The sequence below is a fragment of the Colletotrichum destructivum genome, chromosome 5 (assembly GCF_034447905.1).
Source record: "Colletotrichum destructivum chromosome 5, complete sequence".
In the NCBI taxonomy this organism is placed as follows: Eukaryota; Fungi; Ascomycota; class Sordariomycetes; order Glomerellales; family Glomerellaceae; genus Colletotrichum; species Colletotrichum destructivum.
This window is the reverse complement of record NC_085900.1, coordinates 3,693,399-3,719,590: the sequence shown is the minus strand read 5'-3', so window position 1 is coordinate 3,719,590 and position 26,192 is coordinate 3,693,399. Positions and strand designations below refer to the sequence as shown.

The 26,192-nt window shown below is 57.1% G+C and overlaps 9 protein-coding genes across 9 annotated transcripts; 4 read left to right on the top strand and 5 right to left on the bottom strand.

Annotated features, from left to right (window-relative positions):
* Positions 1-1,032: 1,032 nt before the first annotated feature.
* On the bottom strand, positions 1,033-2,903 carry CDEST_08667 (Putative amino acid transporter, transmembrane domain-containing protein). Its single transcript, XM_062924826.1, has 5 exons — positions 2,681-2,903; positions 2,354-2,615; positions 2,073-2,264; positions 1,611-2,002; positions 1,033-1,545 (listed from the first exon to the last, which is right to left on the bottom strand). The coding sequence occupies exons 1-5, from the start codon at positions 2,804-2,806 to the stop codon at positions 1,123-1,125; spliced, it is 1,395 nt and encodes a 464-aa protein (XP_062780877.1). The 5' UTR covers positions 2,807-2,903; the 3' UTR covers positions 1,033-1,122.
* Positions 2,904-4,245: 1,342 nt separating this feature from the next.
* Positions 4,246-5,811, bottom strand: CDEST_08666 (Putative F-box-like domain superfamily protein; the record flags this gene model as incomplete). Its single annotated transcript, XM_062924825.1, has 1 exon — positions 4,246-5,811. One exon carries the CDS (start codon positions 5,809-5,811, stop codon positions 4,246-4,248), a length of 1,566 nt encoding a protein of 521 aa, XP_062780876.1.
* Positions 5,812-8,057: 2,246 nt separating this feature from the next.
* CDEST_08665 (uncharacterized protein) lies at positions 8,058-9,120 on the top strand (the record flags this gene model as incomplete). Its single annotated transcript, XM_062924824.1, has 2 exons — positions 8,058-8,546; positions 8,608-9,120. The coding sequence occupies 2 exons, from the start codon at positions 8,058-8,060 to the stop codon at positions 9,118-9,120; spliced, it is 1,002 nt and encodes a 333-aa protein (XP_062780875.1).
* Positions 9,121-9,544: 424 nt separating this feature from the next.
* On the bottom strand, positions 9,545-12,116 carry CDEST_08664 (uncharacterized protein; the record flags this gene model as incomplete). The annotated part of the gene is made up of 4 exons (XM_062924823.1): positions 9,545-9,985; positions 10,077-10,359; positions 10,438-10,512; positions 10,606-12,116. The coding sequence occupies 4 exons, from the start codon at positions 12,114-12,116 to the stop codon at positions 9,545-9,547; spliced, it is 2,310 nt and encodes a 769-aa protein (XP_062780874.1).
* A 1,155-nt stretch (positions 12,117-13,271) lies between these two features.
* On the top strand, positions 13,272-13,704 carry CDEST_08663 (uncharacterized protein; the record flags this gene model as incomplete). The annotated part of the gene is made up of 2 exons (XM_062924822.1): positions 13,272-13,299; positions 13,397-13,704. 2 exons carry the CDS (start codon positions 13,272-13,274, stop codon positions 13,702-13,704), a joined length of 336 nt encoding a protein of 111 aa, XP_062780873.1.
* A 732-nt stretch (positions 13,705-14,436) lies between these two features.
* Positions 14,437-14,619, bottom strand: CDEST_08662 (uncharacterized protein; the record flags this gene model as incomplete). The annotated part of the gene is made up of 1 exon (XM_062924821.1): positions 14,437-14,619. The coding sequence occupies one exon, from the start codon at positions 14,617-14,619 to the stop codon at positions 14,437-14,439; it is 183 nt and encodes a 60-aa protein (XP_062780872.1).
* A 2,059-nt stretch (positions 14,620-16,678) lies between these two features.
* Positions 16,679-21,036, top strand: CDEST_08661 (Putative centrosomin motif 1). The gene is made up of 2 exons (XM_062924820.1): positions 16,679-18,658; positions 18,727-21,036. The coding sequence occupies exons 1-2, from the start codon at positions 18,140-18,142 to the stop codon at positions 20,995-20,997; spliced, it is 2,790 nt and encodes a 929-aa protein (XP_062780871.1). The 5' UTR covers positions 16,679-18,139; the 3' UTR covers positions 20,998-21,036.
* Position 21,037: 1 nt separating this feature from the next.
* CDEST_08660 (Putative cytochrome P450) lies at positions 21,038-23,807 on the bottom strand (the record flags this gene model as incomplete). The annotated part of the gene is made up of 3 exons (XM_062924819.1): positions 21,038-23,083; positions 23,279-23,566; positions 23,670-23,807. 3 exons carry the CDS (start codon positions 23,805-23,807, stop codon positions 21,512-21,514), a joined length of 1,998 nt encoding a protein of 665 aa, XP_062780870.1. The 3' UTR covers positions 21,038-21,511.
* Positions 23,808-24,464: 657 nt separating this feature from the next.
* Positions 24,465-25,455, top strand: CDEST_08659 (uncharacterized protein). The gene is made up of 2 exons (XM_062924818.1): positions 24,465-24,557; positions 24,628-25,455. The coding sequence occupies exons 1-2, from the start codon at positions 24,544-24,546 to the stop codon at positions 25,451-25,453; spliced, it is 840 nt and encodes a 279-aa protein (XP_062780869.1). The 5' UTR covers positions 24,465-24,543; the 3' UTR covers positions 25,454-25,455.
* Positions 25,456-26,192: the final 737 nt, after the last annotated feature.

Below are 26,192 nucleotides of genomic sequence, written 5' to 3'. Positions count from 1 at the left end.
AGTCAGGCCACCCACCCCTGCTGTCCACGTTTGCCCGGTTGTCTCCATACATATGTAGAACATCCCTGGCCTGGCGGCCGCTGGAGAATTTCCCCCGGTCAGCCGACGGATGACTTCGCAAGAGCCTTGTCAGTCTGGGCAGAAGGATACCACACACACAGAGTATGCCACATCTGAGTGGAGGGACTTCCCTGAATAGAAAACTATCTATGACGGAAACGCCTGTTGAACAATTCACCGATGCAGCAGTTGAATGAACTTATTTTTGTTTAGTTTTCAAATTGTGTGACTTGCAGAGGAAAGAAAAGACAAATTGGCCAGCCTTCCTGACTTTGCCCGCAACCAACGAGCCGAAATTAAGGCAGCTTTTGGTTGATTAGTGAAACTGTAGAAGTAGCTTAGCCTCTGACAAGAAGTCAGGTCTCAGAGAGGAAAGCTTGATACGCTTTTATATGTTTCTCACTGTGAAAACGACTGACACATGGAAGGGCTGGCCCTATGATAGAGTAGGTCAAAGATGCCAGCCAGTGAGTGGTTGCTTCCACGTCATTTACCACTCGCAAACTAGAGGTAAGAAACGGTCATGTCTGTCGAATACTCTAAGGGGCTTCTCAACGCGGCCATGCGACCAATAAGAATCCAATAGCAGTCAAGGATGTCCTCAGATGGCAGCCTTGGCTGGGACATAACTAGTCACCAACAACCTACTTGGAAGGTGTCCCCGACCTGTGGAGGTTGAGGAGAAAAGCTCCATAGGTTCACGCGGGGAATGAGACTAGTGAGACATAGTAACTAGGGACATGATTGCTTTTTTGAACCTCGTCCATGTACTTGTCTCGACTACAGCCCAAGGATCTTCATAGCCATAACAACAAGTCCTGGCCTGGCTGGGGCTGAAGCAGTGCCATGGGACGTCGAACGAGACCATGAATTATACTGACCGACAAGGACCGCTCTGAACAGCCTACAAACTACATCGTGCATCATCACTGTTACGGCTGATCTGGAACATAAACATTCTTGTTGAGATTTGAACAGCGTCTGTTTTGGAATTTTTTTTCTAGACTTTTCGAACAACAGCATGCTGAAACTAGGAAAGCAATACTCTCAAGGCATATACGCTCATATGGAGTTTGAGTTGTCAGCACAAGACCACGCGGCCGAGCCCCCGGATTTGCTGTAATCATCGATGATGCCAACAATGGCACTATACGTCCCGGCGATCGTCAGGAACGTTCCCGAAAGGATGACGAAACAACTCCAAGCAACCATGAGATACCACCCGAGAGTAGGGGCCTGCCTCCCTTTGCTCCAGTTGTCGTACAGCCACATGCAGCCCATCGGCTGGAAAGAAATCATCGTGCCCAGGAGGGCGCCGATGAGGGAGATCAGGCTGTTGAAGACGGGGATGCCGCTGGCGATGAGGTATGCCACCAACGAGATGGTGAAAGTGCAGCCGAGCCACGTCGACCAGTGGATCAGGGTGTTCGCAGCCAGGTGCTTGGAGCCTCTCAGGATACGGACGAAAATGTGCTTGCTAGCCAGCTGTGCAGACAGGTCAGCATGGTTCTTCTTCAAGTATCTATTATCTCCAAGTGTGAAGCACGTACGTGAAGCATGACGGCCGCCGAGACGATCAGCCCAGGGAGCGCAAGGCCGTAGGCGACCTTCTTGACGATGGGGCCGGCAGAACCGAGGGCCGGCGACGACACGTAGGATCCGCAGTAGTAGTAGACGACGACGCCGACGGCCACGTAGACGATGGTGACGACGGACTGGCACAGCACGAGCGAGCGCGTGTAGTGGTGCGGGTCGCGCATCTCGGCCGCGATGGAGAAGAAGGCCGGGGTGCCAGCGTACGAGAAGACCAGGGACGAGATGGCGCCGATGGCCTGGGTGAAGGAGGGCGTGTTGACGATCTTGAAGTCGGATTTCCACACGGCGTCCTGCGGCGCCGCGGCCGGCCGGTCCTGGAGGCTCACCGCGATGGTCACGGTGAGGACTGGGGCGAAAGCGTTAGCTGTGTACCCCGTCACAAAGCGGATACCGGAACGTCGAGGGGACCGACTTACCGGCAACGACTATACTGATGACGCCGATCCACGCCAGCCAGCTGATGCGTCCCAGGGTCCGCAGGCTGGAGAAGCCGAAACCGATGATGGCGGCCACGGCCACGAACACGGCGGTGCATGTCGCGTGCACTGAGAGGGCGTTGAGGGCGATGGAGATGCTCAACATGGCCGAGCCGGAGGTGAAGGTGAACACTTGAGAGGGCGGCCGTTAGGATATCATAAAAAACCCCCCCAAAAAAAACCGGGTATTTCTCATGTTGGTGTCTGGTTTGGAGACTTACATAGGCAGAACGCAGCACCGAGGACCTCACGACCGATCCATCCGAACATTAGCTCTCCGGCGTCGTCGATACCGTAGACTTGGGGGTGACGGAGCTTAAAAGTGCCGACGATGAAGTCGGACCAGGTCGTGATGCCGCCGATCACGCACAGGAGTACGACTCCCGGGACCATCCCGAGCGTGTCGAATATCGAGGGGATGGACAGGACGCCGAGGCCGATTTGCGTCTTCATCATGAGTACCGACGTACCCAGCCACCCGACCTAGGTCCCGTGTCAGCAACCCTCCAACCACGGTTCATGAAAGGGTGGTGGACGTAGTGACTTACGCTCCGGTAGTTGGGTCCTTCTGATGTAATCTCTCCAAAGACGGCATCGTGTGCGATGGCATTGTCCGGGCCGTCGGACGATGAGGCCTCCCCTCGGCCGTATGAGCCTTCCTTCTTCTCTTTCATGGTTGGCCAGTATAAGAACGGCTAGTATAAGAAGGCTGGAAGTCTTTTGAGATGGGAGGGTGGAAACAAATCAGAGTTTCCAGAGAACCGAGAGGGGGGTTTATGGCAACGCGGACACTAGGAGTAGAGAGACTAAGCGAACTGGGATCAAAAGCCTGTTATACCACAACTACGTTTGCCCCAGACCGCCTTGCATGACGCAGAGCGATCTCCAGACCTGCCGCTCTCCCGTGAAAAAAAGGGGAAAAGAAAAATTCTCTCTCCGCCGTCCCCGGGGTTCGCCTCCGCCGCGTTGACACATTTGTTAATAAATTGAATGGAGTCGGACGAAAATTCCCTTCTCGCGAGTCGCCGGTATCGGAGCGTGTTAGTCAATGCACGGTGGGTAAAAGAGAGAAAAAAACTGGACTTGGTTCCATGGGGGGGGAGCTGACGGCCTCACGAAAGCGGGCATCGCGGCGGCCGAAGCAAGAGGGAGAGAGGCGAGTGTGAAACTCGTAGGAGTATCATGAGTCTATACTGCGAGTGCTATGCTAAAACCAACGATTATCAAGCTGTCAAAGTTGGATGTCCGTCTTGCCGCGCTGCATAGGTAGGACATGGGGATGGATCTTCCCCATGTTCGCGCGCCTCCCATGCCGGTTCCCGCGAAAGGATTGTCTGGGGAAGTGGAGAAGTCAACCGGGCATACGCACCAATTACATTAAGCCGTCGCTAAAGACTTCCCTTTCGGCAGAGAGGAAATCATGTCTTGACTTCCTTATTGATAGACGCTGGACCCTTGGCTACTAGGATATGACATGTTCATTTCGGGGGTTTTCCTTTGTGTGGGCTGTCTGCAGAATCCCTGGATGGAATTCTGGATTACTGATGGGGGCCAGAGCATCCCGCTGTTGACTGCATATAACTTGTAAGCTCATCCTCTTATCAAGACCTGCTTTACTCCGGGTGTCATCGCTGAACATGACTAGCCATCGAATTTCCAATTTTCTTCGAGTCAAACTCTTACTTGCCAGGTCACTTCAGCTTAGCTTAAGGGTTGTAAAGTCTAGGAAACATCGGGTCATGTCAAAGTTGCCTTGCCTAACCCGGCACCGACTAGAGTTGCAACGTCTTTGAGAGCAATGTTTCGTAACCCATACGCTTATCGAAACCATATCAGGCTAAAACTATGAGGTCTGAGAGATCGTGGTAACGACATTTCAGCGTCTTCATTTCTTCGTCACGTACAACTCACATTATTTAAGCGACCCAGCTCTGTTGCAGCAACCCGTTCAGGATGAGGTCCTCGAGAAATAGAAGCCGCCGACTAGCAGCGTGACTCACGAAGTGAAAGTGGAAACCTTGTCTGATATTCATTATCTAACCCTCCCACGGTCTTCCTCCAGACAAAAACACTGTTCATGAGATGCTTGTTCATGATGCAGAAGCAGCTGACATCATGCACCAGAACCCTCATTAGAGCCCTCATCAGAGCTTCTCGGACTCTGCGTCGACTCACTCCCCGACTCACTCTCCGACTCACTTTCCAACTCACTGCCCGATTCAGTATCCGTCCACTCGCTCTCCGGCCACTCGGTCGCAGGCTGAATCGCCCCCTCGCGCCAATACTTCTCAATCTGGTCCAGAATCGCTTCGCAATCCGTCCAGATCCGCTTCCGGTTCGCCAAGCCCAGGATCTCGGCCTGCCGGCTCTCCGTCTCGATGAAGATCCCCCGCCAGTCCGTCTGTGCGGGCGGCAGCGCAACGACGTCGACATCCTTTTGCCAGGCGTTCATGCCATCGAGGGCTTCCGCGGCCTGCACTTTGAGAGACAGAATCTCCTGCTCTTGCGAATCCGTCAGGTCGATGTCGTCGTCTTCGAACAGGGCATCGGCAGCGTCGTTAAAGGCGTTGTACGCTTCGCTGAATCTCTCGTTCTGCGCCTCCAGGAAGGAAGACGTGGTCGTCGCCCAAAAGGAGTACGGCAGCGTGCACCACGCCTCCCATAGCCAGGGCCTCGTGCGCAGAAGGATGCTGCGGAAGATGGACTGTGGCAGGTTGCGGAACGCGGGGGAGGCGAGGCAGAGGTTCCCGGTGTCCGGCGACTCCAGCTCGGCGAGGATCTGGAGGCGCAGTTCGCAGGGCAACACAGCGAGCCTGTCTTTCCCGTTCCCTTGAGACGGCGCCAAGGCTTCAGCGCCAGTGACGCTTCGTTCCCAGTCATCATCGGGCACGGGTTTCTTCGTGTAGGTCTTCTTCAAGATATCCTGCAGGCCGGGCACGAAGCACGGGTTGGCGGCGAGGTGCTCGTCTCCTCTGTTGTGATACCACCACTGTTCCTGTCCACGGCGGACGGCTTCGGACCGCGAGGACCGGGACCACCGTATGCGGTCGGCTTCGAGACGGAACCAGCCCACCAGGCCGTGGATGTCGATGCCGCCGGTCCTGTGGAGCGAGGCACGCTTGAACACCTCGAAGCAGGCGGTGTGGAACGGCATGGCCCTCCCGTTCACGTTTTCCTCGCTCACCAAGGGCGTGTAGGAATCATGTCGCTCGGGGAACGTGCTAGGATCGTACATGTCCGTGGACGGCATGTGGTCGGAGGGGCCGCTGAGGAAGTACTGCCCGCGCCTCTCGAACTCCTGGTCGTCGTCTTGGGAGTGCCAGTCGTCCGTCTTGGGAATCAGGCATTGGAAGGTGCAGCAACCGTGCATCTCCTTCAATGAGATTCTATGCCCGTGGTAGCCAGATTTGTCGGTGCATTCCGGGCCTGGGACGTGCTCTTCTTCCTCGTATGGTCTACCAGGTGGTGTGTGCTTGAGGATTGTGCAGCCTTCCATGCCGTCGCCGACTTGATCGCAGCGGTGCATTGCATTGTTACGTGCGTTCCTCGTGTAGCGTTCGAGATCGAGGAGCAGCTGGGCAGATAGTGCGGGCGGGTCTCGAACTTCTTCTGGGGTGCGCAGGCGTCCGATGTTGAATCCGACGCCACAAAGCTGGCACCAAACCTCTGAGTATCCCATTGCAACAACAGAAACTCGGCGTGACGTGGATGAGTAGGACTTGGGTGTGAGGCAAAGAACTGGTTGACATGTACAACAGAGACTGGGGAAGGGGGATAGAGGACGAGAGGGAGAGAAAACACCAGGCTGTTGGTTGCACTTCCTAGATATTTTAACTAGAGCTCGGAACTTTTCTCAACAAGACCATTTCGCATTCTAGGCAGATGTCGGCTCACGATTCCGAATCAGGTCGTTTGCAGCTTGGCATGTAAGCGAAGCAAGCCCGCCCCGGCTCGCAACGTGGAAGCTTATCGATACGGACAGCGTCGACAAGAAGTTGCTGAGTCTCACAGAATTCGTCAGTCAGTCAGAGTGAAAGTTGCCAGAGGTCGTTGGATGGATAATGGAACAGGGTTGTTGCAGCCCTATGAAAGCTGTAGTCGGCCCACCTTGTTTTTGGTCCAGGTTAGTGGTATGCATTTCTAGAGTGGGAAGATGTGTTGTGAATCAATCAAGGTTGCAAGTTGCAACCTGCACGGCACACATTAACCGGGGTCATCTAACATCAACTACAAAGGTAATGTTGATGATGTATCAAGCTACCGGGCCATCCGTCTTTAGTCCGAGTACGTGGTGGAAGACCTGAAATCGAGCAGACCCGAAAACTTGTCAGTCAATGGGATCAAGATCTCAGCGGGCGTGTTAAAGCCGGCGCGTTTGGTCTTGACGGTCTTTTGTAAAGGGAGAAGTAAACGCGTTGTACGACGTCCTCAGAGGCGCTAAAGGTGTCGGCAGACAGCGCGCGTAGTCGGGGGGCGACGCGTCGCAACATCGGGCTTGGTCACCAGCTCGAGGAATTCAAGACAGGGCTCAGTGACGGTGCTCGGTAGCCAAACCGCCGTCCCAAGCCCGGCAATCCCCGCCCCCTTGCAGCCACTCGTTCTTCGTCCTGCCAGGAGACGAGGCGTGCCCCATGGAAATCGCCCAGGCCATCGATGGCGACACAATCGACGAAGCTGTTTGTAGGTTCTCAGCAGCAAAACCCCCATCGCTGCGGCATGGGGGACTAGAAGTTATGGAAGGTAGGATTACTGTAGTGAGCCTTCTCTGTCACTGGTTAATGGGGTTATTTGGGATGAGAGAGGTTGGGTAAAGAGAGATGAAGCTGATGAAGAACAAAATACTACAGTATGATTCCGCTGTTTCGTGCTAGATAGAAGCAAAGGAGAAGCTGCTCGAATGGTCTGTTAGTGAAGGCTGGGAATCGTTTTGCGAGCTTCAGGGGAGGGAACTTCTGGACTGCCCAGTCCCTTACGCCGATGGTGGTCCGACGTGGTGGCGGACAAGAGGTGAGGGAGAAGATGGCGACGAAGGGGTGACTTGACGGGACATTAACGAACTTAATATGACTTGGCAAATTGTTTGTCAGGTTACCGGGGTTTAGCTGGGGCTGGGGTGGTGAAGGTTTGGCTGAAGGTGGCAGTAAGACGACTACAGGTTTAATGACTCAATTTAAAGCAAGGTAAATGATTTGGAGTGACTTTGCTTCCTGTGCTGATCCTTACCTGCCCAGGGCTATATTCATTATGAGAACCATTATACATCGCACTAGATTGACGGAACGCAATCAAATAATACGATTTAAATATAAAGTGTATCAGCACAGCACCACCCTTACGAGTTGGCCACAAAAATAGACCAACTGCAAGTGGAGTCTAGAAATGGTAAACAGAAGAAGACCATCAACACTTCAATGCTTCCTAACAAAGTAACTAGATTGTGAGTAGAAAATGGAAACGACTCTAATACTGTAACCGCGTTTAGTCAGTCCATCTCTGCAATAGTTAAAACTATACTCTTTGCATTCACGAAAAGTCGGGCCTTGTCCGGGGCGCCTCGGGGGCGTGCAGGCCATCCCACCGGCCGACTACAAGGTGTGTCCATGCAGAAGGCGAGGAGAGTTGATCGGTGTCACGGCAGCCTATTCGAGAGACGGGCTACTCCGCAATGGGATCCGTGTGGCTTCTCTGGACGATTAGCTCAAAGTTCCATGGCACTATACGAGTCTATGCTCTGCTGCTCCATGGTAGAGCTCGGGGAACGCGCGAAGTCCGTCACTCTTCGCTTCCGTTTTCGTTGAAAAGGTTCCACGGCCGCGGAACGCTCGCGTTTCCGCAAGCATTTGAACACACTACTACCACACTCGTTTGAGCGCGTCGACAGCATCGCAGCTCCGTCCTCTCATCAGTTTTCCGCCGTCGATCACAATGACGACGAAAACAATTCCCTCCTTTGGATCGAGGAGTCTGTGTGCACTGTTCTTGTCGTTGTTGGCTCACTTGATTGCTGTCGCCGCATCTCCCAACCCGGCAGTCAACCCCACGCACGTCGCACCAGACCCGGTTCTTACCAAGAGGGTGAAGTTAGAAGTGCCTCCTTTTGGGAAAGATTACAATGGCCGTGTCAAGAAGGGCGAGTGGCTTAATGGCCTCTTTTCTCTAAATGACGAAGACGCGAAAAAATGGGCCAGCCCGTACCAGAACCCGGACGAACTATTCGATTGGGGGTGGACGCCTTATGTTCAAGCCCCCTGGTTGCCCTTGCAAGAAGGGCAAAAGGTTCGAAAGCCCGAGTTCGGGGACAAGTTGGATGCGGCATTCAAAGACCCGGAATTCCCAGTAGACAAAGAGAAACTCGCACTCTACCGCTTCGTCCACGATAAAGAGTTTGAGTATAAAGACGGGCGTAAGGGGGAGGTGAGTAGAGACTTGGAGAGCTCAGGCCCTGTTCACTGTACTGATTCTCTCCATCTTGCAGCCGACGGAAGCGAGATACTACAATGTGGCCAGTCCGCAAGACGGCGCATTCATTTTTGATTCGAACTGGAGCCCTACATACCAGAGGAAGGAAGATCGTATAGGGGACGTCCCTGACCTGGACACGCTGTCCGACCTTGCCTACTTCCAGTGGCGGGACAGCTGCCAGGCTGTCGGTGTCGAGTTCGGCAGCCTCAAGGTCATCTTCCGTTCTAATATTTACTACGCCCCAACTTTCAACACTATCATAGAGACAATGCGCCAAGCGGATTATTCGCAGGTCCCAGGCTGGGATAAGCGCGTGACGTTCTCGATGGACTCGCAGGAGGGACACGCGATCCTTGGCAGTGCCCACGGAGCTTCAACAGCCTGGTTCCTCATCCAGCATAGAGAGGAATTAGGTGCGAAGAGGTTAAAGGAGGTGGTGGTGTGGGGAGCGACGGGAGCGTTTGGGCTAGACATGGACATGGAAGTCGCAAACTTGACTCTGAGGTTCACAGTCACAAACGCGTAGAAGCCCATTGTCTTATCCGATTATGACTCCTATATCTATTATGGAAAACTGGGCGGGATAGCGCTCGCGTAACCTTGCAAATGTAAAAGCGAACGATGACGAAATGTCAAGCGATGTCGGGAGGCCATCAGCATCGGCTCTAGGCTTACTGCTGGATCTCGGAGTTGATTCGGATGCTGCCGGCCTGAATGGAAACTGGACCCACGGCAGCGCTGAGGCAGACTATCCTCGATTATTGTAATAATATAACAACACGAAACTGCCGGAACCACGCAGCTGCGAATGGTTGCATTTCGGCCTGTTCAGCTATACGGACATACTCCTTGTGATACCAAGAAGAGGGCGTAGATGGCTTCAAAGTCTGATATCATGAATTCTATGCCCACGAAACGAGATTAGACCGACGTCTGTTGACAGAGGGGAATCAGTGCACCTGGAACTGCCCGGACAGGAACTGGGAGAAGCAGGCCCAATCCCAGCCGATCCCGTCCGACCCGCTCGGGGACCATTCGTCTCCGGTCACGGACATGGCGCCGTACGAGTCAAAACCGAACTCGCTCCCGTCGGCGACGGCGTTACCCTGACTGAAGCAGGGTATCGTCGGGCCCTCCGTGGGTACGGCACAATCCGCTTCTAGGAGCCGATTCTCGCCGCAGCCCGACCACGCGTCCTCTGGCGTCCGATGGCAGGGCGTCTCCCCGGCCTTCAAGACGTGCGTGGGCAGCCCGTTGGCATGTCGGTAGCTTGGCCCGACGGACGGCGGTAGTCCCTTTTGCAGGAGAAAGTCGAGCTTCTGCAGCAAGAGGTCCAGCAAACCGTCACCTCGGAGCCTGATGTAGATCTCCCTCATTGAGTCCGACGAATTCTGGATCAACTTCGGATACTGACGTGAGCTCTTCACCGTCGCACCAAACGAGAAGTGGAAACCGCGCTACATGAAGAAAACAAAAACTCACATGAAGGTCCATGGTCGAGATACGAGAGTCCGGGTGCGTGATGACATGCATCGCCAGCGTCGACAGCGCGTGGAGCGGATTCAGCAGGTTCGGCAAGACCGTGTTCGACTTGGAGTCCACAGCCTCGACGACGATCCTCAGCATCTTCCGCGCCGAGTTGGCCGCGAGGGACTGGCCGTTGCGCATCATGTAGTCCCACGGTTTCCCCTTGGAGATGATGTCGGCGCCGGTGGTGATGGCCTCTTCGCTGATGAGGAGACTGTTGCGTGAGAGCATCACAAGCCTGCGAGGGTGATTTAGTGTGTTTAGCTGATGATTCAAGATTCAAGGGGGGGGGGGGGGGGTTCGTAGAGCTACGTACGCGTTGTTATAGTGCATGGAGATGAAGGACGCAAAGGGGCATATTTTCGAGCCGATCAGGATGTCTGATATTGGCCTGGACGGGGAACGCACTGTCAGCCTTTCTCGAAGCAGCCAAGGTCAAGTATCTTGGGGCCACGTTTCAACCATCTCGTGAATAGTTACATACCTCAACTCGTCCGGTACTGATTCGCCCCATCTCGTCAGGAGTAGCTGAGCCTCTCCAGTCGTCTCGATCTTCTCGGCAATGACATCCTGCAAACAGCCGTCCCGAAGACCGTCTTCCTTGCGGCTGACCAAGACCGCCTTGCGTCCGATCTCACTAAGGATCCTGGCGAGGTCGACCGTCACAGAAAACGCCTTGTCCCTGGACGACGTCCCGTTGCCGGCGGGAATCTCAACGCGGGCCGGGTAGCATTCCTCGTCGTCGATGGAGGAGAGGCGGCCCATCTCGAAGGCCAAGAACTTCTCAAAGGCGTAAATCCCGAGCCAGAACGTCCTCCGCTCCTCGTCGTCCACGAAATCCAGCCTCTTGTGCGTGCGGCTGCGGGGGCAGCCCTCGCTGCTGCGAGGCTTGTGCAGGCCCAGCGACGTCGCCATGGACACGCCCACCCCGAGGGCGTTCCAAGCGCCGGTGCAGTCGTCGTAACACTGAAGGCATAATGCCAGCAACACTATCGCCCTGATGGTATCCACGTTGTTGGTGGTGATGAGGTGGCCGAGGAGGGCCTTGCAGTACGATACGTAGTCCCTCGCATCAAGGGGCGGTTCCGTTAACGACTCGGAAGCGAACCCCACGCACAGCACCAGGTACACCGTCGCCAGGGCAGCGATGCCTCGGGTTTCCGCAAAGTTGATCGGGCCGAGCTCCGATGCCGTGTCGAGGTCCTGTCGGAAACGGTCCCGGTTGACGAGGGGGTAGACCAGGTTCGCCCCGTCGAGGTAGCGCGAGGCGAGCTGATGGGCGACAGCTCTGGGAGGGAACGGGAGGGGCTCGGACGAGAGAAGGCCGCGGACACGATGAGACGGCGGCTTCTCCGGGCCCCACGGCAGGCCGCGTCTCTGTTGGATGCCCAGCCGACGGGCCGCGAGGTCCAACCAGTCAGCGAGGATCTCGACCGAGTTGCTCCCGCGGCTGGGGCGTACGACGGGGAGCTTTCCCTGGTACTTTGCCGGCGGCTGTGCCGTTGTCGACGAGTTGTCCTCGTCCTCGGGGATGGCGGCGACGTTCTGGTCCCTTGATAACGGAACGATACGACAGACGACGGAGCCGCGGTGGAGCCTCTCCGACGATGGGGAAACTTTCTTCGTCTTCGGGACCTCGGCCGGCGCTGGTTCGACCCCGCCCTCCCGGGGAGGCGAGTGCGGGGACGACGACGATGTCTTGGCGGCCGGGAGCGAACCGGCCAGAGACGACGTTGACGTCCGCGACGCTCGGCGCTTGGTCTCGTGGCGCTGGACCTCGACGCCCGGCCGCCGGCGGTCGGTGGTGACGCACTCGATGCCGGCGGCGATGCAGGCCCGGCACGAGGGCTTCTGCTCGTCGCAGCGCGTCTTGCGGTTGCGGCAGTAGTTGCAGGCGTAGTTGATCCGCCGCCTCTTGGGCAACAACGCGCCCTCGGGACCGGTGGCGGAGTTGACTGGTGCGGGTGCGGGGTTTGTCGCGTACGACGATGACATTGCCGTGTGTCGTTACTCGTGCCAAGTCAGTCTCGATGTGCGGTGTGTGTTTAGGCCCGTCACGGCTCACAATTCGGTCGGTATCTTCTCCACTAGGCGGACCGGCTGATAGGGCTTTGTTCGGGAAGCTGAAGTGTGTAGCAAGTATCGGCTGGGCACGTTGAGATGCCGAGGCGTGTTGTTGTGAGGATTTGCCGTCGTTACATTTACACGTTCCGAAACAGAGTTCAGGCCTCATACGACAAATTGACTTTTTGTTCCAAAAGGCTTCTGGAAGGACAGACTGGACGGTGCTCAGACCGCCGGCCCCTCGCTTTCGGCAATGTTTGTGAGCAGCCGGTAAGGGAGTCCTGAGTCGGGAGTTGGAGATCGTGCAGTTACTTCTCCTGTGGCCGTGACGGTGCACCAGTTATCGACCCTTTCAGGTTGCGGAGATGTCGTCGTCTTGCCAACTAATATCGGAGAATGGTCAGTCTCTTCAATTCCTCGCCTTGGGGACCATTCATTCCTGAAGCCAAACGTGACGAGAGGCAGTGCCAACCTCTTCATCTGCTGCCAACGATTCTCCGGAACCTGTGCGGCAATGGCTACGGTGTTTGATGTGTCTGAGCCGAGCCGATGATCCCTGTCAAGCCGATCCACGACAGCAACTCAGAACTCAGACGTACGGCTCTGAAACACCATTACGTATCGATGGCTTGGTGGGCAGCAGGAACAGGAGCGTAATTTACTCAGGGTCGGAAAGAACATAGTATTTTACATTTCCCATCGTTTTGTTTAGCTGCTGTATTCACTGCTTACGTTTCAGCTGTAGACCGATTCTAGCCAGCTTCACAACTTTGAGTTTTCCCGTTTGGCTTGGTTTGGTCTGGTCTGTGCCGCGGCACGCGGCGAGATGTTGTTAACTTTGCAGCTTGTGTCTTGTCAGTGTGCATCAACATTGGCAACCTTTTTTAACCGGTGAACCCACTATGATCAAGCATACGGCCCTCAAACACGACGAACCTGATGCACACATCGTATAAGAAAAGTCCATCCAGCGGGGGACCATGATCATGGAACGGTGCACCTGCCTCAGGGCGCCTTCGTTGTCTTGATTCCCACACTGAGCTCTGATCCCAGAAGGCATGGCGAAGAGTTGTCAATCCCTCGCTCATGCAGGTGACGTCCTTCCGTGGACCAAGTAAGACCGGTCGGGTGACGCTGCCAGCAAGTTGCGTTCGCGACTCAAGACAAGGCCATGCTCAAGGTGTAATAAGTGACGTGTTTCGTTGCGATAGAGGGCGCAGTTCGCTCAAGGATCAACGGGGACGGCATTGTCAACAGGAGCAACAACACAGAAGTAGTGTTCCGAGCATCAACACGGGGTAGCCACAATCTGCAGCCTAAAGTCTTTGGGCCTCGGACATGGCACCACAATCTCAAGGTCTTCGACTTCAAGCCGAATGGAAAGCAGACCGTTGTCTTCCTACAAGGAGACGGTCAGGCACTCTGCTTGCCGAACATCGTGTGGATGCTCTTGGGAAATGGCGTGTTCCTCGGCATCTACATCTACCAAGTCTCCACGACACGTTTGGCACCATTCTGACGTCTCCCCCGTGCATCTTCAGGTCCGACTGGCTTGGCTATGTTTGTCAGTACGGGGAGGAATAGAATTTTCCAGGTAAACTGGCTTCTTCGAGGGATCCCTCGCCTTCTATCAGAAACACCCCGTCTTGGCCGTGCCGCTGACCAGCTCGATTAAATATGACGGCGCAGTGGACACCGTTGCAATCATCTCTGGGGTTCTCGGGGCCATCACTGTCCCGATGTATTGCTTTGGCCCACAGATCAGGATGTGGACTACGAAAAGGTTAAGGAAGTATGGAGACCGGGGGCTCGGCAAGGGGTGATGGGATCCTGGAGCGTTTTTAAAGTGCTTGCATGACCTGGAGATGAGGGGGTGCCCGGACGGGTTCGAGAACGCGTAGCCTCGGTTGAACGTTTGACTTATTCAGATTATGTCTGATAAAGTAGCGATCCATTTGCGCGATCCGCCCATCAAGAGTCCTTGGAATGAAATTGAAGGCAAGCATGGTCATGCCGGAAGACTGGAGGGCCGCGTGGCGTCGCGTTCATGTTTGGGCAAGCCGGACAGAACCAGCAACAGGGATATTCATAGTCGGCGGCCGGCAGTGGTCGTTCTTCACTCTCCTATTTGAGTACGAGTATCGGTAACCCTGTCTCGAGCTGACCAGATCTTACAGCTAATACCAGAGGAGGCGGTCTCGTCGTGAGGGTTCTGGCGACGAGTCTGCTTCAGTGAAACGTGAGAGTGTGCTCACTTGCCGGTCATACATGTCACGGGCAGGTATGAGATGCTGCGTGGTACCGGCCGCTGCCGACTGACTGTGTGGGCGAGGTTCCATCCGCGGATGCGGCCATGTCGGGCGATGCTTCGGCATGCATGTTTGCCTCCTGTCACACGTTCTCGCGGGCCGCTATCCGGGAGCCGGCTGGGCATGTTGGGTTCTCGTCACACGAGGATTGGAGTCCAGACGGAACTCTGTGCGGACTCTCCGTCGTTGGTGGCTCCGTGTTAGTCTGTGTTCTAATTTTTCTGGATTTCGTTCCTTGGGTAGTCTGTGGGCGTCCCTCCGTGGTGCTAGCAGCATGGAGAAGGCGGCGCAGAGCAAAAAGAGCCTCCGGTGGTTGACGGCATTGAGATCGGATGGCGCTATTCACGCCGTCGGTCTTGACTTGGGCTACGCATCTCAGTCCACAGCAGGTAGGCGTACCGGCAGTCGACCGATACGACCTCGTAGCGCGTCTGCGTTATCGGGGCATCTATCGACGGGCGGCCACACAACGTACTGTACGATGAATGTACGCTTTGATGAAGGAAAGCGGCTGCACTGCTGCCAAGACCCTGGATCTGCGGTATCGGTTGATGGCATTTCGGGCGTAGAAATCTCGGCTCCCGTGCAGTGTCCTGTTTGGATACTTGGCGAATGGCTAGCAAAGTGTCTTCAACACCAGCCCCCTCCCCGCTCTCCATATCTGAGGCGTTTTTGATTCAAAAGCAATGTTTCCCTTTCTCCCCCCCCCTTCTCTACTCTGTAAAGAGAGAAGGAAAGAAGAAAGAATAATTGGAGAAAAAGCAAGCATGCAACCAACCCCTCCTTACCCCTTTTGCGGCAGCGTCAGCCTGCAGTCGGGGACCGGGGATGACCCTGTTCCCACGACGCTGGAATGGCCCTTCATTGGGCATTGGGAGGGGAGGAGTACATCGTATGCAGGAGGCAGAGGCAGGGGTGACAGCTTGGGGCAAATGGATAGATTGGATGTCACCCTCTGCTTTTGATGTGTGTATGTGTGCACAAGAGCTTCCTGGCTGCATTAGCTCCACTGATGTCTGTGAGTGGGATGAGAGCTCAGACCGAGTTGGTGCTGCTTCGAAGCGGCGCCAAAGAACGTGCCGTCTGGATGCTCGAGCTCCAACGGCACCAATACAAATAGTCCAGGGCAGTCTTCCGTAGTTGGCGCCCGCCCGTCCGCATGGGAGGGAGGGATGCAAGATTGACGTGACAGTGTTGGTGAAGGGAGGGTGATGTGACCTGATGGGACGGAGGAACTTCAGATGATGCCACATTGCTGCCCGAGAAAGAGAGAGAGAGAGAGTTGCCTCCACCTTGAGTGGCAGTGAACCAACCTTACATCCAAATCCGTGCCCACGTCAGCTTGCGCAGAAGAAGCTGTTGTTGGCTGACTCGGCGGGAAGATTGATCATGGGTGAGTGTTCATCCCGAGTGCTGCTAGACAGCAACTAGCGACTCATACGATGTAAATAGCGACCTTGCGGGAGGCGGCCGGGGGGAGCACTAGCAGCGACGAGCTCGACGCCAGGCAATCTCCCTCGGGCGATGCTATTCCTGTTCCTGGGCTGTGGACGGTCTGAGTGATGAGTTGGTCAATGTGTGGTGGATTGGAATTCGTCGGGCTGGGAGAGTGAGGGCACCGGACAGATGGGGGAAAGGCACAAATGACAGGGCGAGAGAGGAACATGATGTGCCATTATGGCTATTGTCGGTTACTCATGATCAATTGTCAACTGTCAATTACCATGGGTGGTGCTCTGCTGGTGTCTCGCAACCCCAATGGCAGCAACCTCTCACGGCTCACAGCTCACAGCTCACATCTCACTCATGACCTCTGATCTCACTCATCCGCTATTCACTCATTCACTCACTCACCCACTCACTCTGGTCCTCACTTCAGCCACAACGCATCCTCATCATACTCCTTCTTTGTCTGCCCTCCTCCAACATCTCTCCTGCGCAACATCACCAACATTACCAACCACCAAAACTCGCCCCGGCCGTCCTCCCCCACCTCGACCCCTGCAACCGTAGTCTCTTGGAGTTAGGTGCTTCACCAACCAACAGGTGGGATCTGCAGGTCGTCGCTCCCCCCTGCAGCCACCACCACCACCACCACCCCTCCTCGTCACTTTCATCACTTTGTCTCGTTGCATCGCCTCCTCCTCCTACTTCCCCGACTTGCGTCCTTCCTCCCTTCCGACTGGCGACCACCAACCGCCGACCGAGAGAAATGTACAGTTTCGTCCCTGTTTATCTCTTTCCTTCCACGAGTCATCGTCAGAGCTCCGGTTCCAATTCCAACTCCCAGTCCGTCATCTCGACCATCGGGCGCAATCCGTCGCTCTGTTCGCTGCTCGACGCTGCAATTCGTCGATCCTCGCGATAGCCCCCTGTCGACCAGTCGCCGTGTAATTGTTTAATTCTTCAGGTTCCAGGGTAACGACGTCCGGGTATTGACAGAGTCGACGGCGGAAGAAGGGAGAGAGGCAAAGCGACAGGAGAAACGCAGAAAGAGCACAGTGAGGGTTCCTCTTGCCTCAGTCGCCGACCTTCTTTGCTCCTCTTCCTTCGTCTTCGTCTTTGACTTCGTCCTCGTTTTCACGATACCGAATCATCGCTGGCCGACTACGACGACCACGTTGACGGTGACAAACACCCACGCGACACCATCGTCATCCATCGCTTCCATTCCAGATACACCGGACCATACGATATCCAAGTATACTTTTCCGTCACCCCCTGCAGTCCCAGCCACTTCCGTCAGCTCGCCCTGCTTCGTCTTCGCTTCCGCTTGTGCCACAGCTCGAGACATTCCAGCATCACCACCCGCTGTCGCTTGAGACATTCCTGCGCCATCGCGACGGAAACCCCCGTGCCGGACTGGCTGCCAAGCTGGGCTACCGACTACGACGCGCACCCAGCCCAACGCTGTACCAATATACCCAACCGACTGCCGATCCAACGACGTCGACCTCTCCGACATCCTCGCTGCTCTCCCATCCATCCATCGGTCCATGGCGAGCCCTTCCGACCCAACGCAGCCCATTGTGTGTCTAGCCGGCCTGGAGAACCACACTTCAAGAAAAGCTAGACACGATTAGCCTCAAGGTTCACGCTTTCAGCGGCACGCCTTGCCCACCCAGGCTCACCACTTGCCGCCCGCCCTCCGTAGCGTCGCCTCGCTCCAACGCTGCAGCACACCAGGTTCAGGCCTGTTCCTGTTCCTGTTCCTGCGCAATAGCAGCTTTCGATATACCATCAAAGCGCAATCCCCATCCATTCATCACCGCCCACGACCCGAAAGTACCATCCAGGGATTCCGTCCTATCCAAACCTATCGATTTCCCTCCCTTTTCGAACTCGTTGCACCCTCCTCAGCTGCGCTGGCCCGAACGCAAACTGCCATCGGGTAATCCTGCCCCCTCGGCAAGCATCATCCCGTTTGCTGCCAGCTTGCCGTCGCCCAATTCGGCATATCTCTCTATCTCTCTTTCTCTCTTTCTCTGGTCACCTCAATTTTACTGCCGGCCTTGATCTTCTTTGACTCCAGGGCCTGAAAGGTTCGGGTCCTCTGGTAACACAAAGTTCAGGGTCAGGCCAATTGCCCTGGGTCGGTTGAATTTGCGCACCGCTCGTTGTTTGTTTCTTTCACGCCCGACAAAGATGGACTCCCATCTTGTTCGGACACAGTCGCGCGACCGCGAAAGGTCCCATGCCTCCCCCGTCTATCCTCGCCCTTCATCGAGATCTAGTACAAGTACCAATGCAACCCGGGCCACTCCTCGAAGCGCAAACAGCTCGACCTCGCACTTTGTCGCCTCTTCGCGGCCCTCCAGCGCTCACCCCCCTCATAGATTCCACCACAGCTCTTGCGCGCCCTCCACCGTGGCCTCCCGCCCAGGTTCCGTTGTGTCGAGAGGCAGGGCCTCTGATTCCGGACGACAGGCCACGGCGGCATCCAGCTACCTGCAAGACAAGCTGCAGAAGAGAAGGGAGGAGGCCGAGAGACTGGCCGCGGCGCGGGCTGCCCAAGAGATGAGCGCTTCCATGGATCTTCCTGCACGACATGCACAGAGTTCCCCTGCCAAGGGCGACTCTTTGGACGGGCGCCGGCCGGGGTCGAGTGGCGGCAGTGCGGAAGCCGCAAAGAAGACGGGGTTGGGTGCCAAGGAGATGGAGGCCGTGAGTAGTTTCGCGTATCCCATGCCATTTTGTCCCTCCAAATCCCTTGCTGAAATCGTCCTCGACAGACCGTTTCCACGCTGCACAAACAGAACTTTGACCTGAAGCTCGAGCTCTTCCACCGACGCGAACGACAGAACGCTCTCGAGGAGCGCATCGACGCCCTCGAGGCCGACAAGGCGCAGATGGACGAAGTGAACGACAGCTTGTTGGACGAGCTGGAGAGGCGAGACAAGGCCGTGCAGGAGGCAGTTCAGATGATAGTGACGCTCGAGGCCCAGGTTGCGACCCTCTTGAAGGAACGGGAAATGGTGCGGCAGATCGATGCGGCCGGCGTTCTGGCTCTCGAAGAGCTCGAGTCTCGCCTCAACGGCCCGACGCCGAGGCCCAGAGAAGCGAACATAGCCCGGCTCGAGCAAGATGCCAAGACTCTCAACCGTATGCCAAGCTTCATATCGGATCGTACCGAGAACACGGAGAACCTGCGCAAGGTCTACCTAAGTTCGCGCGGTAGCCTTCTCAGCTTGCCAAGGCTCACGACTGAGGCCGAAGATGCCGACGCCCGCCGTGTCAACACCATGACGAGCCCGAGCCTTAGCGTCCTCAGCGAGAGTTCCTTTGTAAGCGTGTACGGCGAGAGGGACGACCAGGACCGGACAGTCATCGCCAACGCCAATGCCGACATGTCGAGCACTGTGGACAGCGCCGCGCCCCCTTCTCGGCCTCGCAACCCGTCGTACGACAGTGACCAGTCTGGAGTTTCAAGGCCACCTACCACAACGTCGACGAGGTCGAGTCGACCCACCAGATCCAACTCTGTTGGGCGTACGACTGGCCCAGGCCAGTTTCAGTCCATCAACGACATCATCGACCACACCTCTCACCTGCAGGCGCTGGCGAGACTCGACCATACTTACTTGAGTAATATACTGGCCCAAGACCAGTCTCCGTCAGCGGGTAGAGGACAATCGCACACGCATGCGAGGCGGGTTTCTTTGCGCAAAGTGACGACGGACGCGCTGCCCCCACGATCCGCCGAGCAAGTCTTACCTCCCACGCCCGATACCATTTCCACGTCAACACTTCGCAGGTTCAAGGCGTCCAACGATACCCTTTCCAAGCAACGAGGAGGCATATCGGATCAGCGCAGCTACCGGTCCGTTTCCGACGGCACCTCCAAGGGCGACGAGGGGGAGCACCAGGGAGGCGCATCGGTGTCTCAGCAGCCTCCGGCTCCTGCATTTGTGGACCGCAAAGAACCACCCGGCCCAACTTCCCTAGACCCGAGCCAGCCATCGATCCCTCGCCCTAGATCAGCAGGTGAAACCACAATCTCCAGTCACCGGGATGTCGATTGGGACTCGGACGGAGACTCTGTTCACTCGCTGGACTCCAGCCTTGACATCTGGCTGCAGCAGGGCAAAGACCCGAGGTACAAGGAGCAAAACAGAAGCGCGTCTCCGGACCTCTTCAGCTTCCCGACGTCCGCCGGAGGATGGAACACACACGCTATCTTTGGTTCTGCCGGAGGTGCCTTTGACACCCCGGGCCTTGTGCCACACCACAGCAATCATGCGCAAGACCTCATGTCGGTGCAAGAATCTCTCTTCCCCGATGGAGCCCAGCAGCCTCCACCGCCTAACCGGAGGTCGAGCCTCGGCGCAAAGACGGGGCCAACATCCTCGAAGCACCCCCCAGTCAACGGAAAACTGCAAAAGTCGCCCTCCCAGAGCGGATCACGGCGCAATAGCGTCGACGCGCAAATGGTTCAGCTGGCCGAGTCGGTCGCCAACACGACTCACAGTCCAGAGTTGAGACCCGGGACTCGATCCAAGGACAGCCACTACCCGCCCTCGACTACATCGGCGTCTCGTGGACATCGTCTGAACTTTTTCAGACGGTCCATCGGCGGCGGCACGACAACAGCCCAGGTGGAGCTTGCGTCTCCGGCGTGCCCGGCGGCCGTGCCACCTCCGTCGGTGGCAGCGACAGCGGGCTCCATGGGTGTGCCATCGTGGGTTCAACGGTCCCATGTCGTTGATGAGGATCGGGCCAGCGCTACACCACCTCCCATAATGCGGAATCCACGACCTGCCCGGTCTGGCAGCTCTGATGAGGGAGCGCCTCTCAATAATGGGGTTCCTGCTGTGACCACAACACCCATGGCAGCAACAACAACGCACGCTCTGCGTACGCCGATGACGAACGGGACGCCTGCTTCCCCGGACACGGACACGACCTCAAAGGCCAACACAGGCAGTGGTGGCGGTCCATCACAAAAGCGCAAGTGGCTTCCGGGATTCGGTAAGGCGAGCAGTCTGCGGAATCGTGCTGGATGAAGAGGCCGGCAGTCGTTTTGACAATCTTGACACTATCATGATTACGGGGCGTTAACTAGATCGGCGACGTCGTTGAAACTGCGGCGAACCAAACGCTGCGCGAGAAGGTAGCCTTGAGAACTGCTTATTTCTCTGCGAAATCAATGGACTGGGTCATGGGCCAGCAACAGTGATTTTGACGAGCGAAGCCGTCTTGCCATCGGGCAGGCTGGATGAATTCTAGTCGACAGAAAGCCAAAAATACAGGATATTCAATACGAGATAGAGAAGGACGGCGCCAGATGAACATAAAATACTGGCCAGGCACGCGTAATGACTGGTGGGACGGCGTCAACAGGGTTTGGGACTTGCTGGGTAGCGTGGCTTAAAAGGGGTTTACTGAAGTGACGAGTCGAGAAGTATTGCATGGACCATAACTAATAGAACTCTGGATATCCTTTACTCACTCGCGTGCTCGATAGACTTGTTGCTCAATGACGTTGCTTGGTGCTTATACCAATCACCCCCGATTAATCTATCTCTTCGTCCACCTCAGACGTACATCCTGAGGGCGGTTCATCTGCAGCGTTAGGATGGGCTGGCTGTCCTGCGTCAGGTCCAGCAGCCGCTGCCTCGCCTGCGGCATGCTCTCCCCTTCCCTCGGGACGGGCTCGGCGGTGCACCGGCGGAAGAGCGTGGCAATGACGGTGACGAACTCGACATGGGACATTTTCTGGCCGGGACACACGCGGGGGCCGCCGGACCAGGGGAGGAAGGCGCCGCGAGGCGGGGTCATGAGGTGCTGTTGCTGCGGTGCCTCGCTGTCGTTGTATCCTGAGACGGAGGGCTGGAGCCAGCGGGCTGGGTTGAATGTGAGGGCGTCGGGGCCCCAGGTCGAGGGGGAGGTGTGAAGGGCGACGGTGTTGATGTAGATGGCGCAGGGGGCGCGGAGGGTGAAAGATGATGGTGATGTTGATGATGACGACGGTGATGAGTCGGTGGCGGAAGGGTAAGACATTGTTTGGGTTGTCTCGTTGGAGCGCATGAGATGGGTCAGGGGCGGAAAGAGACGTAGGGTCTCATACTGTTGTATCGGGCGTGGTGTCTTTAGTATCTCTTGCTTTGGAGGGGGTTGGTTGGGATCGAGGGGAATCGAGAGGCTTACCATGACGGCGAGACACCGCGTCAGTTTCGGGAATGCCGTCGCGTAGTCCGGCAACTCTCCTTTTCCGTCGTCGTCGTCGTCGTCGTCTTGGGGCCCCGGCGGACCCAGGACGGCGTCGATTTCGGCGCGGATCCAGGCCTGCCATTCCGGGTGGGCGGCGAGGAGGGTGACGGCGTAGGCGAGCGTGTTGGCCGTCGTGTCGAAGCCGGCGGCCGTGAAGATGAAGAGGTTGCCCGCGATCTCGTCCTCGGTGAGGTACGTCTTGTTCGCGGTGGCCGCTGCGGTCTTTTTGTCCCGCGATGCGACCGCTGCGTCGTCGTCGTCGTCGTCGTCGGCGGCGGCGGTGGCGGCGGCCTGGCTCTTCTTCTCCTGGTCCGAGAGGCGGACGAGCATGCTCATGATGGTGTCCGGCGCGTGGTTCCCCCCCGCCGCCGTCGTATCCTGCTGTTGCTGCTGTTGCTGCTGCTCCGCGGCCCGCCGGCGCTCCTGGTCGAGCATGTCCGCCGTCAGCGCGGGCATCCTCGCGAGGGCGGCGCCAAGGGTGCGCAGCAGGCGCGGCATGACGGGCAGGCTGAGGAGCCAGACGGGGACGAAGGCGGAGGGGACGAGGAGCTGGGTGACGAGGGAGATGGCGTCGACGTAGGACATGGGCGCGCGCGGGTCGCGCGGGAGGGAAGGGAGGGCGAAGGGCTTGCGGTGGCCGTAGGCAATGCGGGTGAGGACGTTGATGGCGACGGAGCGGAGGCCGGGGATGGTGTCGGAGGTTCCGGGCGTGTGCGGGGGTAACGGGTCGGAGGAGGAGGAGGAGGACGGTGGGGACAGCAAGAGGTCGACGAGGAAGGTCGCCTGTTCTGCCGTCTCCCTCCAGACGTCCGGGCTGATGCGCTCGTTGAGGGCCGGGGCGACGATGCGGCGTTGGCGGGACCAGGACTCGCCATTGGACTGAGGGTTGTCGTGAGCTTGGAGTCTATATAATGGGAGGAAGAAGAAGGAGCAGTCACGAGAATAGCAACGAGGAGGATAGCAACAAAGAGGATAGCAGGGAGGAAGATAGCAATAACGAGAACAGCGACAAGGAGAACAGCAACAGCAACAACAACAGCAACACGTCTCACACGAACCCAAAGCAACACTCACCGTCAGGATGTTCATGCCCAGAAAACTCATGACCTTGATGGAGATGGCCGGCTGCACGAACTCACGGCGCCGGGCGAGGATGGCGTGGGCCATGGCCGGGTCGGCGCATATGAGCTGGTTTAGCCCCGTCGTGACGACGACGAAGGCCGGGCCGACGCGGGCGTGCACGGCGGCCTTGTCGCGGAACTCCCAGCCGAAGATGGTGAGTTCGACGGCGGCGAAGGCGCGGGCCGGGAGGACGCGCTTGAGGAGGGGCCGAGCGGGCACGCAGAAGACGGCGATGATGAACTGGGTGGTTTGTCGTCTTTAGAGATTGTCTTTGAGAGTTATTGGGGACCGGGGGACGGGGGACGGGGGACGGGCCGAAGGCGGGGTCGGGGTTTGGACTTACGCTCTCTGGGTCATAGGGGCATATGATGATGGGGAGGCCTGTGAGTAGGGCGGCGCGGTAGTTGTTGTAGAGAGCCCGGAGGTGGGAGGCTATCCAGAGGGTCGGGAGGAGGATGAGGGCGGTGTAGAGGGGCCCCATGGTGATGTTTGATTTGATGCTCCAGGGGGTTCGATGATGAGGAGTTGAGGGCGAGGATGAGGGCGAGGATGAGTGAGAGGTTTGTGAAAGTGGGTGGAAGTGAGTGTGAGCCAGTGTGACTGAGTGAGAGGCTCACAAAGCACGGATGAGAGCACGGGTGAGTGAGGAGGCAGACTAGATGGGACGAAATCAGGGGCCAACAAGTGTTTCAATCACGTGGCCATCGACAAAAGTCGTCAGAGTCCCCCCAAGAACAAGCCTGGTTCACCGGAAGTTGATCTGTGTTGCGAATGATGATTTCAGAGAAAGCATCTTTTACTCGGGATATGGAATGTGTGGGTTTCTGGCGCTCAGTGGTGACGATTAGCGCTGACTTGGTCGTCGAGGGTGAATAACACGTCATGGATCGATGCGTAAATTGGTCTAGAGACCGAGCGGACGAATCCCAGCTGTGTAAGAACATGGCGAAAAGAATCCATCCTTGGCGTCGTTAGGAGCACTAACTGCATGAGGATGGAGAGGGATTGAAGGTGAGGAATTGGGCAGCTGGGGTCCATCTCGTCGACAGGATTCACACACCTCCCGTCCGTTCCCGGTCTTGATATACAAAGACTACGATTAAGACAAGAGAAAACGACAGTGACGGTCAGTGTCAGAGACTGGTTGAAATGTTGTATACAGATGTAGGCTGGATGAGATGGTATAGGCACATGGCAGACGGCGACTATCTGCTGACATGATTTCAAGAGAGTGAGTGAGGCGGGTTTCGTTAGACACAAATCCTCAAGATAGACTAGGGCTCCTTCGCTCGGATCAGCAGAATCCACACACCACATACCCAGCCCGCATCAACTGGGACCATCTTCACCCAACGCCGCTCTGATACGCGCCCTCAGAGCCCTCCACCCAAACAGCGCCGTCGCCGCCAGAGTCCACCACCCCACGAGCAGGAGCCCGCTCATCTCCAGCCCGATGTAGTACTTGTTCGAGTACCGCGCCACGTACCCCGTGCCCCAGGCCCAGCCCGCCATCAGCAACGCCAACCCCGGCCTGCTGCGCCTGGGGTCCCGCCTGAAGACGAGCCCGGCCGCGAGGGACAGCAGCGGCAGAAGCCCGTACGCGACGTAGCAGGCCAGCTCCAGGTGCGATCCGAGGACCGCCAGCACCCCCGCGGTGGAGGGCGGGAAGAGGATTCCCCGCATGGCCTGTCGATGGGCCGGGCCGCCGAGGAGCAGCTTGACGTGCGCGATGCCGACGGCCGCGGCGTGGGCCGCCCTCGCGTGCACGTACTCTGCGCACCCGAGGGCCCAGACGAGAAAGACGACTGTACTCACAACCATGTCCCTGTCCGTCCTCTGGCCCCTCGTCTTCGTCCCTCCGCCGTCCGCGACACGCTCGACGGCGTACCCGCCCACCGCGTCCCCGACGACCTTCCAGGCGCCCTCCCACCCGGCGTTCCTCCCGAGGACGCCCGCGCGCACCTCCTCCTCCAGGAAGATGGCGGGGCTCCCCGCCGCGAGCTTCAGCGTCGCGATGGGCGCGCCGAAGCCGCCGACGCCCAGCGCGGGCAGGACCATCCGCCGCACGTGGTTGGCGAGGATGGCGAACACGACGACGGCGAACCCGCGCGCGCGTCTGCCGTTTAGGTGCGCCGAGAAGGCGCGCAGGGCGTCGGAGAGGCGCCGAGGGGTGGGCGGCGCCACTGGGAGGAGCAGTCGGGTGATGCGCGGTCTGGGTATGATGGGGCGGAGTTGGGCGAGGGTGTTGTAGGATGCGTCTGGGATGAGGGCGATAATGGGTCTGGTTCTGGATGAGTTTGGTGAGGTGCGGGTGTCTGGCGGCGATGATTCTTGTGGTGGGTGTGATGAGAGCGAATTTGAGAGGGCATCGTCCGATGCATCAGGCGACCGTTGGCCGGGGGGAGAGGCTTGCGGCTCAGTCATTGTGAGGATTGCATCTCACGGGGATGATGGATGTAGAGGTTGGCTCTCAGTGGAATGGTGATGTGAGGCTTTGAGCGCGCGCGCGTGTGTGTGTGTGTGTGATGGATGAGCCGAGTGGGATGAGAAGCGGGTGCGGCTGCGATGTACAGTAAATGAGATGAGATTTCCGGGTAAGATGATGTGTGTTTGTTTGATTTAGCGACTGAGATTCAATGCAAGGGGGGGAAATTGGCGCTCTCTGCTTATTAAACAGAACATTGCGCCGGGTGGGAGAGAACCCAGTCACCAGCGCCGAGGACGTGGTTTAGATGTAAGCCATCTCTCCCCAAGAACTTACTTAGAGTCAAGACCAGTATGATGCTTCCCATCTTTGACTCTATTTAAACTAAGGCAACGGCGTTGTGGACGAGCATGGACTGTATAAACAGCGCCATGCTGTGGT